At 41.0% G+C, this 13,113-nt stretch overlaps 2 protein-coding genes across 3 annotated transcripts; both read right to left on the bottom strand.

Annotated features, from left to right (window-relative positions):
* Positions 1 to 552: 552 nt before the first annotated feature.
* gpn2 (GPN-loop GTPase 2) lies at positions 553 to 4,326 on the bottom strand. 2 transcript variants are annotated; one of them, XM_082550408.1, is made up of 5 exons: positions 3,481 to 4,326; positions 3,167 to 3,323; positions 2,727 to 2,887; positions 1,059 to 1,264; positions 553 to 971 (listed from the first exon to the last, which is right to left on the bottom strand). In XM_082550408.1, the coding sequence occupies exons 1-5, from the start codon at positions 3,898 to 3,900 to the stop codon at positions 884 to 886; spliced, it is 1,032 nt and encodes a 343-aa protein (XP_082406534.1). In that variant the 5' UTR covers positions 3,901 to 4,326; the 3' UTR covers positions 553 to 883. The 2 variants fall into 2 exon arrangements, with proteins under 2 accessions (XP_082406534.1, XP_082406533.1); XM_082550407.1 differs by having other exon boundaries at positions 553 to 945; positions 1,134 to 1,264; positions 3,481 to 4,308.
* A 385-nt stretch (positions 4,327 to 4,711) lies between these two features.
* Positions 4,712 to 9,701, bottom strand: gpatch3 (G patch domain containing 3). The gene is made up of 7 exons (XM_082552270.1): positions 9,245 to 9,701; positions 7,293 to 7,753; positions 6,960 to 7,134; positions 5,691 to 5,750; positions 5,488 to 5,609; positions 5,271 to 5,398; positions 4,712 to 4,929 (listed from the first exon to the last, which is right to left on the bottom strand). The coding sequence occupies exons 1-7, from the start codon at positions 9,657 to 9,659 to the stop codon at positions 4,737 to 4,739; spliced, it is 1,554 nt and encodes a 517-aa protein (XP_082408396.1). The 5' UTR covers positions 9,660 to 9,701; the 3' UTR covers positions 4,712 to 4,736.
* Positions 9,702 to 13,113: the final 3,412 nt, after the last annotated feature.

Consider the following 13,113-nt stretch of genomic DNA (forward strand, 5'->3'; position numbering starts at 1 on the left):
TCGGCTCTGGCTGGTTGAAAGACTTGGAGCAGACTTTTGTGGATCAGGGAGAAGCATTTGCGAGCACATGTGCCATCTGCTGGTGAAACAGCAGATCCATATATACAAGGACTCAACTACTTGTGATGCCTTACTTAAGGGCTTTATTGAACCATTTCAGTCTTTGTCATAAAAGAATCATCTCTGGATAATATGCAGTTGTCTTATAAATGTTTATAGGATTATCCACCTTTTCCTTTACCCTAAAACACTGCTCAAAACTTCCCTTTTCACCAGAAAATCGTGCAACTGTTAGGAGGCAACTGAGGCTCTGGAGATTATATTCCACTGCGTGTCATGTTTTTATGCATGCAGGCTTTATCAGACATCTTCCTCGTCATTCCAGTTTGTGTGTATCTGCCATTATTCACGCAAAACATTTCATTTTTGCACCCATAATAAGAATAAATGGCCATATTCATTACAGTCACGTTGTTGTTTCAGCTCAACGATCATATCAGGGCTACAAGGCAAAACATGGGCTCCCAAGCATGTATCAAACTCAAACAAAAATGAAACTGAATGACTTTATTTTTTATCCATTTGTAAAGAAGACATTTCTTTTTTGCCTACAAAACATTACAAAAAAAAAAAAAAAGATTACTCAGCCCACACATTTGCTCCCTTTAGTCTTCGTCACTGTGATTCTTTCATGAGGTGTGGTGCGACCGTGAAGCATCTACAGCACCCACATTTAGTTCTTATGTCTCCACTGCTTCTGCAGAGAGGCTGAGAAGAATTCAGGCCAAGTGAGATGGATGTTCCCAGGACCCCCTTCGTATACTGCTGCTGAAGGGGTGACTGCTTTCGTCCTGTTATTTGAGCTTTTCCATTTACAGCTCCATCATTTCCTCTTCCACAGTCTTTCCACTGGTTTCAACATACCTCTCTTGCACCCCGAGAGTACTGGTTGGTTAAATGTTAAGGAAAACCTGACAAACTACACATAAATTGGCTGTTATTTCTTGGCGTAAGAAATCCTCTCAATAAAACTGTAAACACTTATGCTTTTCAGACACCTCCTGTAAATCTTTATATTTGGCATCAAACCAGATGAGTCACTGTGAGTCACCACGACGATCAGGAAAGGATACGAGTTGAACTGGAAGTCTGCCCCCACAGCAGCTGACATCATGGCCTGCAGATTCCTCTCCTCCAGGTCTCCAAAGCAGTAGCCGTTGGCCTTGTCCACTGCTCGTAAGACCTGAATCATGCTCTCTTTGTCCTGGAAACCGAAAAGAGAAGTGCTTGATCCGGGGCTTTCCCACAAAGAGAAACTACCCACTGATCCCCTCAAGTGAGATTCACTTTAGAAAGAGGATGACAAAGCCTTTTTGAAAATGTGTGAGCACAGATTTTTCAGATTCTTCTTTGTGTGTTATAAGGTGTTGTCATAATGACATAAGCAGCACGCACATGCAAAGCAATAAATCCTCAAACTTCACTGACCTCTAACACTTTGCAGCTCTTTCTCAAAGTCGAAAGCTTTTATTTTTGGCTGCTTTAGGCACCATAAGTGGGTAACCAAGGTAACTAATGGCTGCTTAAACTAAGAACATGTACAAAGCATGTGTGCCAACCTGCCTCACGCATAACTTGCTGGTGCCACATGCAGTGATGGCACATGGTCTAGACTCCTGTCTCTGCACACACAGGATCAAATCACTCTTTATAAAGAAGCGATGTCAGGGAACGAGTGCAGAGTGCAGACAGCCCTCTCCCCCAATCCATCTGCACAAAATTGATCCAACCTTCAATTTGAAACGCTAAAAGCGATTTATGATTTAACGGTTCAAATAATGAAATACGAGGCATGTGACTTTTTAAGGGAAACGAACCGTGACGTCTGGTCAGTATGGATGCTTTATGACTACTTCAGAAGAAAGTAAAGAACTCTTATTTTGCACTCAACATCTCACAGAAGCATGATGCAGATACATTAATTAAGTAATAACAATGAAAATTTGTCGAGTTCACTGGCAAGACATGGCATTTGTTTTTACAGTATGTGTACTCTCTAGACCTGTTAGTGGTCCACACAAACTGAACCCATCCATCCATCCACACACTCTCTTAACCACTAATCCAATTCAGGGTTGTGTCAGGGCTGGCACGTATCCCAGCTATCACTGGATGGGGTACATCCCGGACAGGTCCCCAGTCCCTGACACAGAGACAGACAATCACTCACACTATATAGCCAGTTTAACCTAACGTGTAGATCTTTGGACTGTGGGAGGAAGCTGGAGTACCCAGAGAGAGCCCACGTGAGCACAAAGAGAACATGCAAACTGCACACTGAAAGGCTCCAGCTGGCCGTCAGGTTGGAACCAGGAGCCTTTTTGCTGTGAGGCGACAGTGCCACCCCCCTGTTAGTCACTCAACATTAGAGCAACGTATTATACATTCCACTGGTCCTTAACCAACAAACTCCCCAGTGCAAAGCCCGTGTGATGTTGGCATGTGTGAATAAAGCAGGCAAGCACATCTGAGCAGACTGAGACTCTGAGAAAGGACACCTGTGGAAATTATCACTACTAGATTCTCCCCAAACTGCCAGAACTTCATGTGTGAAAGCAGCTTATTTTATTTATTTAATTCACCAAAGCATATTCTAATTTACTGGGAGTTAAACAGACATTACTGGCTCTTCTTTTGCAGTTAATACCAAGAAGCAGCGCTGGTACCTGTACATTGAGAGGGACAAAGGACACAAGGCTGTAATCTTGTACGACCTCTGCCAACTTTTCATTTAGGTGGCGGAATTTTTTAAAGAAGGGGTCTGCAGCCAAGTGATCGAGAAGATAGGTCAGGTCCATGACCTCTGTGTAGAAGTCAAGGTTGAAGGCTGGAAAAGAGTACAAGACAAATGTTACCAAGGATGATGATGAAAAGCAACCAGTTGTGAAATTCAACAACTCAGCTGGCAATCAATGCCGGTATAGTTTTTCTTCTTTCATCCTACTTTCTTAGAAGGGAAACAAAGAAATATGATTTCTAAAAAGACCTTTAATGTCTTAATCTCACTGTCTTAGAACATTTATCCAGCACAAATCAATGCGATTCATCAGATAATCTCTGACTACAGCCTGTAAAATCTGTTTAAAGCAAACCCTTATTAACTCACCCAGCTTGCCATACTGCTCCATCAAGTCCATCTTGGAGAGAACGTTGACATGGGGAAGCTCGACATGCAGCATCGTAGACAGCGAGGTGCACAGCACTGAAATGAACTTGGCTGGATCAGCACAGTAATGAGAGTCCACGAGGTGCACCGCTGTGAGCTAAAAGAGAGGACATCAGCCCTAAAATTCATCTTATGGTGTTAATATAAATTCACCTTGTTGTGTTAAAGCTGTGTATACATGATGGCAGTGTGGGTAAGGTAGGAGCTGTGAAGGCTCAGCAGATATACAATAATTATCTAATGATGAAGCTCACCCTGAAATTCCACTTGGCCAGCTGTGAGAAGATATTCTTCACTGAGTTCTGGTGGGTGTAGAGCTCCACCTGTCCAGGACAGTCAAACAAGAAGTAGCAGTCACTGTACTGTTTCAGCTTCTCCTCCAACCAGTCCAGATTTGCTTCGACGTATTCCATGCAGTAGAGAAGTCCACCATTGGGCCCCAGCTTTAAACCTTCCATGACATCGTCCAAAGTCACCAGCTCTGAGATATCTACCGCACAGGAATAAGGTATCCCTTCATTGGCTGGATCCATATTCACAACCACCACCTTGCGTCCCAGGTGAGTCAGAAACTCTTGCATCCCTTGGCAGTAGGTGGTTTTCCCCGAACCCGGGGGCCCAATAACCACCTGACCGAAACGCAGGGAGGGCTTCGCTTGTGTCTGCTTGGACATGGCTTCAGACTCGCATTAGATGGTGCTAGGATGTCCTGTGCAGGGTACCAACTGGGGTGTTGGCTGGCAGTGTCACAGGATTTGGTATCAAGAGTTCAGTTTTTCTTCCACCAACTACATTAAAAACTCTTTAAACACTAAATAAATCTGGACCTGCCATCCACTCCGGTCAGACAAGACTTGTACGAAGTAGCTATTTAAATGTTTATGTACGATAAATCGTAAGTCTACTCAAAACATATGTGCAGGTCCTTAATATAATGTTGACTTTTACTGTAAATTACAGCAATACTGACTGATATTTACCGTTTGCTGATGCTATATTTACATGCGTATGGAAGTCGCTAACACATGCTAACGCTACTCGGAAGTATATCTAAGTTACGTAACTGGCGTGTCAAAATAAAAGCCGGTTGTTAACATGGCGCAACGTGCAGGACTAATTTCAGACTACATTTTTTTCTAAATCATCTCATCCTTGCTCAAACACCACATTATTCCGTCATTAATAGCTTGGTACAATTCATACACATGTGTATAGTTAATATAGGAAAACTAGATTTTGTGTGAGATTAAAAATTAGAGACACTAATCACATGAAAAAAGGATTTCAACATATATATATATATATATGTATATGTATATGTATATATATGTATATATATATATATATATATATATATATATATATATATATATATATATATATATATATGAGAGAGAGAGAGAGAGAGAGAGAGAGAGAGAGAGAGAGAGAGATAAGTATGTGTGTGTTTAAAAAAAAAAAAAAAAGAGTTCCATGATGTTAAAATGGTTTTAATTAAATTTTATTAAAGTCATCTTTGTGATCTTTGTGGGCCAATGCTGCCACCTGGTTGCCACCCTCTGTACTTCATACTTGTGTTCGGCTGCCGTCTCAGCAAGGTATCGCCTCTGTCTATGTCTTTGGGTTTATCATACACTGTAGTTATATGATAATCTGTTCTGGCCTTTTTTATAGGATGTAAGACCAATTTCTCTCCATGATACCTGCAAAAAAGAAAAGGAAAAAAACAACACAGCATCAGCATCACCTACCTCACATACCAAAGCTTAAAATTATATTAGCTGTTAAGCTGCGTCCACACTGGAAGCAAATTGAGTGACATCCTGCAATTTCAAGTGACTAAGGGCGGAATAACTGCTGGCGTTTGGGAAGTGGGTTGGATGTAAAATTAACTTCTTTTAACTTCCTCCATAGGATCGAAACAACTACCAATGAGAGTGAAGAATAGCAGTATTGATTGACACCTGAGCCTGGAACAAGCGACCTGCCGTCAGCTTGAGAGCAAAGTCGATCAAAATCTTCCGCTGATTGTGCTCATGCTCACCCAAAGCCTCTTTTACAGTTGGGATGTTGCCCCTCATTTTCAAGTGCTTCAGAAATTCCAGTCTGGCTGTTTCCTAGGCCTTCACCTTCCCTCCAGCCGTGTTTCTCCATCACACGACGCCCAAAGCCCTAATCAGAGAAAAAATATATGTGCAGTTATCTGATGTGTAACAAGAGGAAAGATTAGATTAAGTTATATGTGATGGCAACCTCCTCACCTTAGTGAACCTCTCAAAGCGGCCAATAGACTGATTGTGCCCCGATCCATCTTCATGACCCTCCCTCAGCCTCTTTTCATACCGCATTGTGACGTAATCTCGAGCATCCATGTCACCTCCATCTGTAAAAGGACTTGGTTATAGGAAATCTGACTCTGCATTAATAGAACACAGTTTAGTTAATTAGGGTAAAAAATTTTTACCTTTATCATAGTAAACACTCATGTCAACATCCCAGTCATCGGCTGTTTCTTCATCAAAGTCTGAAAAACGAGAGAAACACACATGAATGTAATCACACAGTCGCTGTTGTTTTGTTAGCTATTTGTTCATGATGTAAATCTCTGGTTACATCACATCCCTCTATTGAATTGAGATCTGGTGACTGTGCCATTTGAGAACAGTGAACTCATTGTCATGTTCAAGAAACCAGTTTATGATGATCTCAGTGTTTTCACGTGGCTTGTTATCCTGTTGGAAATGGGTACACTGTTGTCATAAAGATGGATGTTCATGGCGAGTAGCAACACAAAAGTAGATTGTGACATTTAAATGATGGTCAGTTGGTACTAAGAACCCCAAAGTGTGCTAAGAAAATATTCCACACCCCAGCAGTTGACACAAGGCAGGATGAATCCATGCTTCCATGTTGGTTACTCCTAATTCTGATGTTCCAGTGTTTCCAACATTCTTTTCCAGTCTTCTTTTGTCTGGAGTTGTTGAACTTTTGTGAACATCAGTTTCCAGTTCTTAGCAGACATCTGCTGCTGTAGCCCATGTGCTTCAAGGTTTAACATATTCAGATATGCTGTTCTGCCCCCCCTTTTTTTAACGAGTGATTATTTGAGCTACTGTTGCTTTCACTCATAAAGAAGTCTGGCTGTTCTCCTCTGACACCAAACGAGGCATTTTCACCCACAATTTGCTGCTCACTTTATATTTGCTTGTTTTTGGACCGTTTTCTGTAAAACCCGACAGATGCTTGTGTGCGAAAAACGCCGGAAGATCAGCAGTTTCTGAAATACTCAGACCAAACTGTCTGACAGCAACAACTATGTTTCAAGTTATTTAAACCAGCTTTCTTCCCTATTCTGATGCTTGGTTTAAGCTTCAGCAGGTCGTCCTCACCACGTTCGCATGTCTAAACTCATTCAGTTGCTGGCATGTGATTGGCTGATCGAATTTTTGAATTAGCAAGCTACTGAAGAGGTGTATCTAACAAAGCGGCCAGTGTGAGTATATTTGCAATTATCTTTTAATGTATGTTATTGTAGAGCGGAATTTGTTTGTCAGCATCTCCACTGAATTGATTTCTTATACTAATTAACACATACAGACACGTTCAGTTTGCCTTTCCACACCTATTTACCTAAAGTTTGTTTAATAACCTGCACACCCCATTGCTCGTTTATTAACACAGTATAGTATGCAAGCTTTTTTCTTCAAAGTGCATTAGTGTTTTTGGTGCCTACCTCCTTCTTCCTCTTGCCAGTACTGAGCATCAGTGTAGAACACCAGACCTGAGCCTCCTTTTTCCCACTTCAGCTCAATCTCTTCTTCAAACAGTCTCTCTTTGGTTCGCTCCTGGCTTGTTACATCATCATGCAAAGCCTCGTGGCGTTCCCACTCCTCACAGCAGTCATCATCCTACAATCAATCACATGAAGAAATTAGCAAACTACAATAAAGGGATGATGATGGTTTTAGTTAGGCTGCACCTAATGGACAGCCGACACAAACTAAAACCAACACATTTATCCAACACGCTGACAGACAGCTGGTTGATAGGACTGAACTGAACCTACATCATCAGCATTCGACTGCGCATCCTCTTCCTCTGCGTCTTCCTTCTGTGCTTCATCAGCCTCAGTGGTTTCTGTGTTATCACCCAGCTGCCTCGATCCTAAGGATGAACCAGGCAAAGTACCTGGTCCTGATATTTCATGTCCAGCAGCTGTTAATACAGTCTCTTCTGTGGCTGGAAGTGTGCAAGTGTCATGGTACTGGAAGGGCACGTTCCCATAGCGACGGTTGGAACTGGTCTTGGGGAAAGTGAGCCCCAGTTTCCGAATGAGGCGTGGAGGCAGGCGACAGGCTTGGATGAGCTGGAGAAACACTTTTACGGATGTGCCCACATTCCCGTTCTGCATCAGAGCAGGTGGATTCAGTTCGGAGAGGCTTCTGAGGTCGGCCTCTGTGAATCGCTCTGTTAAGGAAACACGGTGCCGCTGTTCATACTTTGTTTTATAGGGGAAAGATCCGTCATCTGAAAGAAAGGAAAAAATAATAATACATGTACAAAGAGTGACAAAAACCACACGATGTGAAAGGTTCGTGCACCTCTTACTTCTAGGCTGGGTCATTGTAATTCCTTACTGTCAGGTTCTCCTAAAAACTTCCCATAAAGCCTTCAGTGAAAAACAAAACAAAACAAAATGCCGCAACGAGAGTGCAGACAGGCACTAGAAAGAGAGATCATATTTTTCCCCATACTGGCTTCTCATCACTGGCTTCTTGTTAAAACCAGAACTGAATTTTAAATCCTTTTCCTCACATACAAAGCCTCCATCTTATCTTAAAGACCTTACAGTTTAATATCATCCCAGTAGCACTCTCAGCAGGCTTATGATTTATGGAGTTTCCAAAAGTAGAATGGGAGTCAGAGCCTTTAGCTGTCAGGTCCTCCCCAGTGGATCCAGCTCCCAGTTTGGATTCAGGAGACAGACACCTCTTCTACGTTGAAGGTTAGGATTTAAACGTTCCTTATTGATAAAGCTTATAGTTAACATCATAGTCATAATTTTTTTTGCTACAGGCTCAAGGTGCTGGGCTGAGGCTTCCCATGATGCACTGAGCATATAGTCTCCATTCCCATCTTTTCACCCCCCATATGTTTAATATGCCACTACCGCATGATCTTAACTTTTCTTTTAGTCCTGCTTGTTGTCTATATGCTCCAGCCTGAGCCTTTTTCAGCTGGAGGTCTCTTCCAAATAAAATCAAGTTCTTTCAGACACCAGTATAGGAGACCCGTGTGCCGTAACGCTATTGCCTAAGAGAGGCCTAAATTCAAATCTTCCCTACAGCCATTTACTGTGTGTCTTGCCCATGCTCTTTGTCCCAGCTTTCCTGTCTTCTCTCCAATAAATGCTGCCCACGGCGGATCTTTTGGAATCTCTCTCCAACACTGTGGGGTGACTGTAACTCGAGAGGTAGAGCAGGTCATCTACTAATCAGAAGCTTGGAGGTTTGATCCCTGGCATACAGACTGGAGAAGTGTTATAATATTGAGTTGTATTTTGAGCAGCTTCAGCAACTAACCAAGTTTCTCTCATCCATCAGAGTGTCAGTGTTAGACAGAAAGCAATTTAAAAAGTGCTTCTATGAATTGGTGAAGGAGACAAGCTGTAGGAAGCACAGCAAGTGTTCAGGTAGAAGAAAAGGGTTAAAGTATATAAGACCCAGCCAATTGTAATGTCTGTCTTCTTCTTTCAGCTGCTCAGCCGTTTTAATAATCCTCCACATCTTTTAAAATTCAGTTTTGCTTTGTTGATTTAAAAGCATTTCCCCAAATATAAGATAAATAAATAATTTCTTATTTTTATAATTCTGGCTGTGATTTTCTTCTAAGGCTCACAACAGAGGCACAGGAACTACAGCTTTTATCACTGGATGATAACTAATACTCCTCACCTTGACCTGTCAATGACTAATGTGTCATGTGCCACATTAATACGTCGCATATGACATAATTCACCTTTGTCGTAGGAAACTTTGACTCTCTTGATAACACATCGTCTTGCCAGCCAGTTTCCCTTCGCGTCGATCCAGTGGTTCCCCGCATACATCCTCACGAACCTCTCAGCGTCCTTAGCGCGAACTGAGACGATGCAGCAGCACGACCTCACCGCCGGCTTTGACTCGGCTGGGATCTTTGTTAGCTCAGCGGACTCCGAAGATGAGGAACGGGGCTCCGAGTCATCTCCAGACACCGAGCTCTCAGGCGCCCCGGACTCCCTGAGAACCTCCGGCCTGTGTCGGTAGTGAAAACAATGAAAACCTCCGCTTTCTATGAACTGACTGAAATAATTCCTCAGGTCTGCTGAGCGAAACGCGACAGGAATGTTGGTTATTGCAAAATACACCGGAGGGTCAGCTTTAGCGTCCGCCATGATTGTTTATCTTCAGGAACGTTTGTAAATGACGTCATATCCGCTTCCGCAGACGTTACAGAAGTAAAGCTCATCGACTCATAAACGTTCATAACAATTATTAACCATGTCAAAAAAAAAAAATCATTAAGTATTAAACTTAAACGCAAGAAGACATCTTGGCAAAACCTGCAGAAACTTTTTCAGGGAGTTATTTGAAAGAATTATCTGAAAATAATATTTCGACCTTTTTTCTAAAAGGTCGAAATATTTAATTCGATTTTAATCTCAAAGTGAGCACTAATATTTTTTCCTGCACAATTTTTATGTGTTATGAGCAAAAAAAAATTAATTAATCAAATCTGATTAAATAAAAACAGTCCGGGAAATCCCTCCTTTTTATTCCCTTTTGCTGAATTCTCCATCATAATTAAATCTAGGATATCTGGAGAGCACATCTCTCGTCCTAACGTCTTTTCTGAAAGTACTTTTTCTCTTTCTACTATTGCATATGCTGTTTTTGGTTTTATGAGACTGCTGCATTATATTGTTTATGCATGTTTTACGGATGTAAATGTTTAATGTTGAGCTCATTTAAGCTTGCTTTTTTATAATGTGCGTACAGTTTAATATACATCAACACATCATAATATATATGAGTGTTGCGTTTATAGCGTCCCTGACCTGTCAAAGCCTGTCAAAGGCTGACTTTTAAGGTAGCTCTTAAAAGTCAGCCTTTTTTATGGACTCAGAAAACAGCCCTGTTTACCTTTGAACATAGCTTGTTACAGCCAAGACCGTTTTTAACTCTTTATATATCAGAAGGAGAAGGCTCTCAACCCATAAAGGAACACGTCCTCATTCAGTTTAGCAGAAAATATCAAATTAAAAATCACAGAATCCAGAGATCCACAGTTTTTCACTGTAATCTCAAAATTTAATAAGTGGCTGTCAGACAAATGCAGTGGAGTAAAGGAAGGAGTACAGAAACGGTTAGCTCAACATTGAATGTCAGTATTTAAACATTTATTTATTTAGTGTACAATGTAGATACAGTGGACATTCACATGTACCAGCTTGTGTGTGTGTCTGCCAGTCACAGTTTTCAGGACCCCAACACCTGACTACAGACAGAAAGAAAAAAATAAAAAGCATTTTTCATAATCAGCTTGAATTCAAAGTCCAAAACAGGAACTAACAGAAATACAAATAAACCTTAAAGAAAGAAAAGCAGCAATATAATAACAAAACAAATGCAGTGACCCAAAATACAATCATCACAAAAATCCAGACCATATCCAAACAATCACCATTCTTGATCCTTTTTATATTTTCACTGTGAAATCCCCCCTGACATCCACACAACCAGTAACCAGTGCTGCTCAAAATATATAATCAGATTGCTTAAAATCACATATTGGGTCTTAATGGTTGGATTTTTGGTGTTTAAAGTCTGTATATAAATGTGCTGTGTAATTTGTGGAAAACAAAGTGATGCAAGATTGGTCAGGAAAATCCAGAATCATAAACATCAAGTTAAAAAATTAGAGCCCAACCCATACTGATACTGACATTTGACATAAGGACAAAGTTCATTTGTCTTTATTGTTTTTTAAAAGTCTGACATTCCAAACTTGTTATATGATATTTTATATTAAGTTGTTTACCGTCCGCTCGATTCTACACAGGTCAGCTGGTTGCTGTGTTTGTGGCATCCCAAACAGGTAAGTTATGAACACAGAAGTTGCATTCAGATTCCTTCCAATGCTGCTAAAATTAACACTCTTTACATAGTTGATTGGTCTTTCTCCAATTTTTCCTTTAGTTTTAAAATGTTCTTTTATCTGCCATTATACATGCCAATACCGATAGCTCAGTAAATAGACCATTGGATTAATAGAACTGCTTAAGCACTGTCTTAATGTTTTCATACAGTATATATTATAAGAGGTCACATCAAAGTGGCATCGATGTGCTTTGATAGACAACATGTTTAATCATGTCTCACTTGGTTGCACAGGTATATTTCTTTTCACACTGACTATAAGTTGCCAATTCCGCCTCTTTAATAATGGTCACAGTAAAACCTTCATTTCATTAGAAATACACCAAGAGTTGTTCAAAACTGTTTAACTTAGCATGACTAGTAAAAGGATAAAAGAGAAAGAGGCAGCTGAGAAATATATCTAGTCAGAGTTCATTAACCCAAAGTTAACCCTTGCTTTGTCCTTCACCTCAGCTTTTATTGTTGTATTTTTATAGTAATGGGCAGTAAAACTAGACTCGGGTGTCTGGACTCTGACATTATGTCACACATCATATTACACACACACACACCGTGCATTAGTCATCACCCTCCTGATTAGTGGAAGTTCAAACAAATTCTTGAGAATGTGCATGTGTGAACGTGTGTGATGTAAAAATAAAATTAAAATTAAACAACAGTAGATGTGGTTAATATGTGATTAGATCATAAAACAGCCACCTAACTCAAGAGATGAACCTGTGTTGTGTGTACACATAGCAGACAGCTAAGCAAAGAACCAATTTTAAGTGGCAAAGAAAACATGATTAGTTCCCACTTGTTTAGTCAAACTTGTGCAAAATGCCAAAGATAACACAATTTGAAATACATAAAATAGTATTTTCACACCAACAAGGTCATTCAAAACTTGGCGTATCTCAGCATGGTGTGCAGTGTGTCCTTAAAATTTCAGTGGTGTTGGGGATCTTTTCACAATTGGTGAAATTATGAACAGTCAGATTTTGAACGACCATTCAATAACACGTGAAAAGCATCTGATTGGCAGTAGCTTCATTTTTCAGCGTGACAATGATCCCAAACACACTGCCAGTGCAATAAAAGCTTTGGCACATACAGTGGCTTGCAAAAGTATTCGGCCCCCTTGAACTTTTCCACATTTTGTCACATCACAGCCACAAACATGAATCAATTTTATTGGAATTCCACGTGAAAGACCAACACAAAGTGGTGCACACATGAGAAGTGGAACGACATTCATACATGATTCCAAACATTTTTTACAAATAAATAACTGCAAAGTGGGGTGTGTGTAATTATTCAGCCCCCTGAGTCTTTGTAGGCGTGTGCTGCTGAACTTGGGGAGTCGCTACAACGAGTCTTCAACCTCAGTCTGCGACTGGGGAGAGTGCCCGCCCTATGGAAGACATCCTGCATCGTCCCGGTCCCCAAAAGGAACCGGCCCAATGAGCTGAATGACTTCCGACCGGTGGCACTGACGTCACATCTTATGAAGACTCTAGAGCGGCTCTTCCTCAACCTCCTCCGACCACAGGTACAACATGCCCAGGACCCACTACAGTTTGCATACAAGGCGGGTGTCGGAGTGGAGGATGCCATCCTGTACCTCCTACACAGAGCCCACTCACACCTGGATGGGGGAAAAGGCACGGTCAGGATCCTGTTTCTTGACTTTTCCAGTGCCTTTAATAC

Source organism: Aulonocara stuartgranti (assembly GCF_965226115.1).
Source record: "Aulonocara stuartgranti genome assembly, chromosome: 11".
Classification (NCBI taxonomy): Eukaryota; Metazoa; Chordata; class Actinopteri; order Cichliformes; family Cichlidae; genus Aulonocara; species Aulonocara stuartgranti.

What these genes read in the sequence shown, in the direction of transcription:
- gpn2 (XM_082550408.1), bottom strand. Translation starts at nt 3,900, where the DNA reads ATGTCCAAGCAGACACAAGCGAAGCCCTCCCTGCGTTTCGGTCAGGTG. An exon ending in TTGTCCCTCTCAATGTACAG is followed by an intron (nt 1,265 to 2,726) that starts GTACCAGCGCTG and finishes TTCGGTTTCCAG; the next exon opens with GACAAAGAGAGCATGATTCA. An exon ending in AATATAAAGATTTACAGGAG is followed by an intron (nt 972 to 1,058) that starts GTGTCTGAAAAG and finishes GTAGTTTGTCAG; the next exon opens with GTTTTCCTTAACATTTAACC.
- gpatch3 (XM_082552270.1), bottom strand. Translation starts at nt 9,659, where the DNA reads ATGGCGGACGCTAAAGCTGACCCTCCGGTGTATTTTGCAATAACCAAC. An exon ending in CAAAGTTTCCTACGACAAAG is followed by an intron (nt 7,754 to 9,244) that starts GTGAATTATGTC and finishes CCTTTCTTTCAG; the next exon opens with ATGACGGATCTTTCCCCTAT. An exon ending in GAGTGTTTACTATGATAAAG is followed by an intron (nt 5,610 to 5,690) that starts GTAAAAATTTTT and finishes GTCCTTTTACAG; the next exon opens with ATGGAGGTGACATGGATGCT.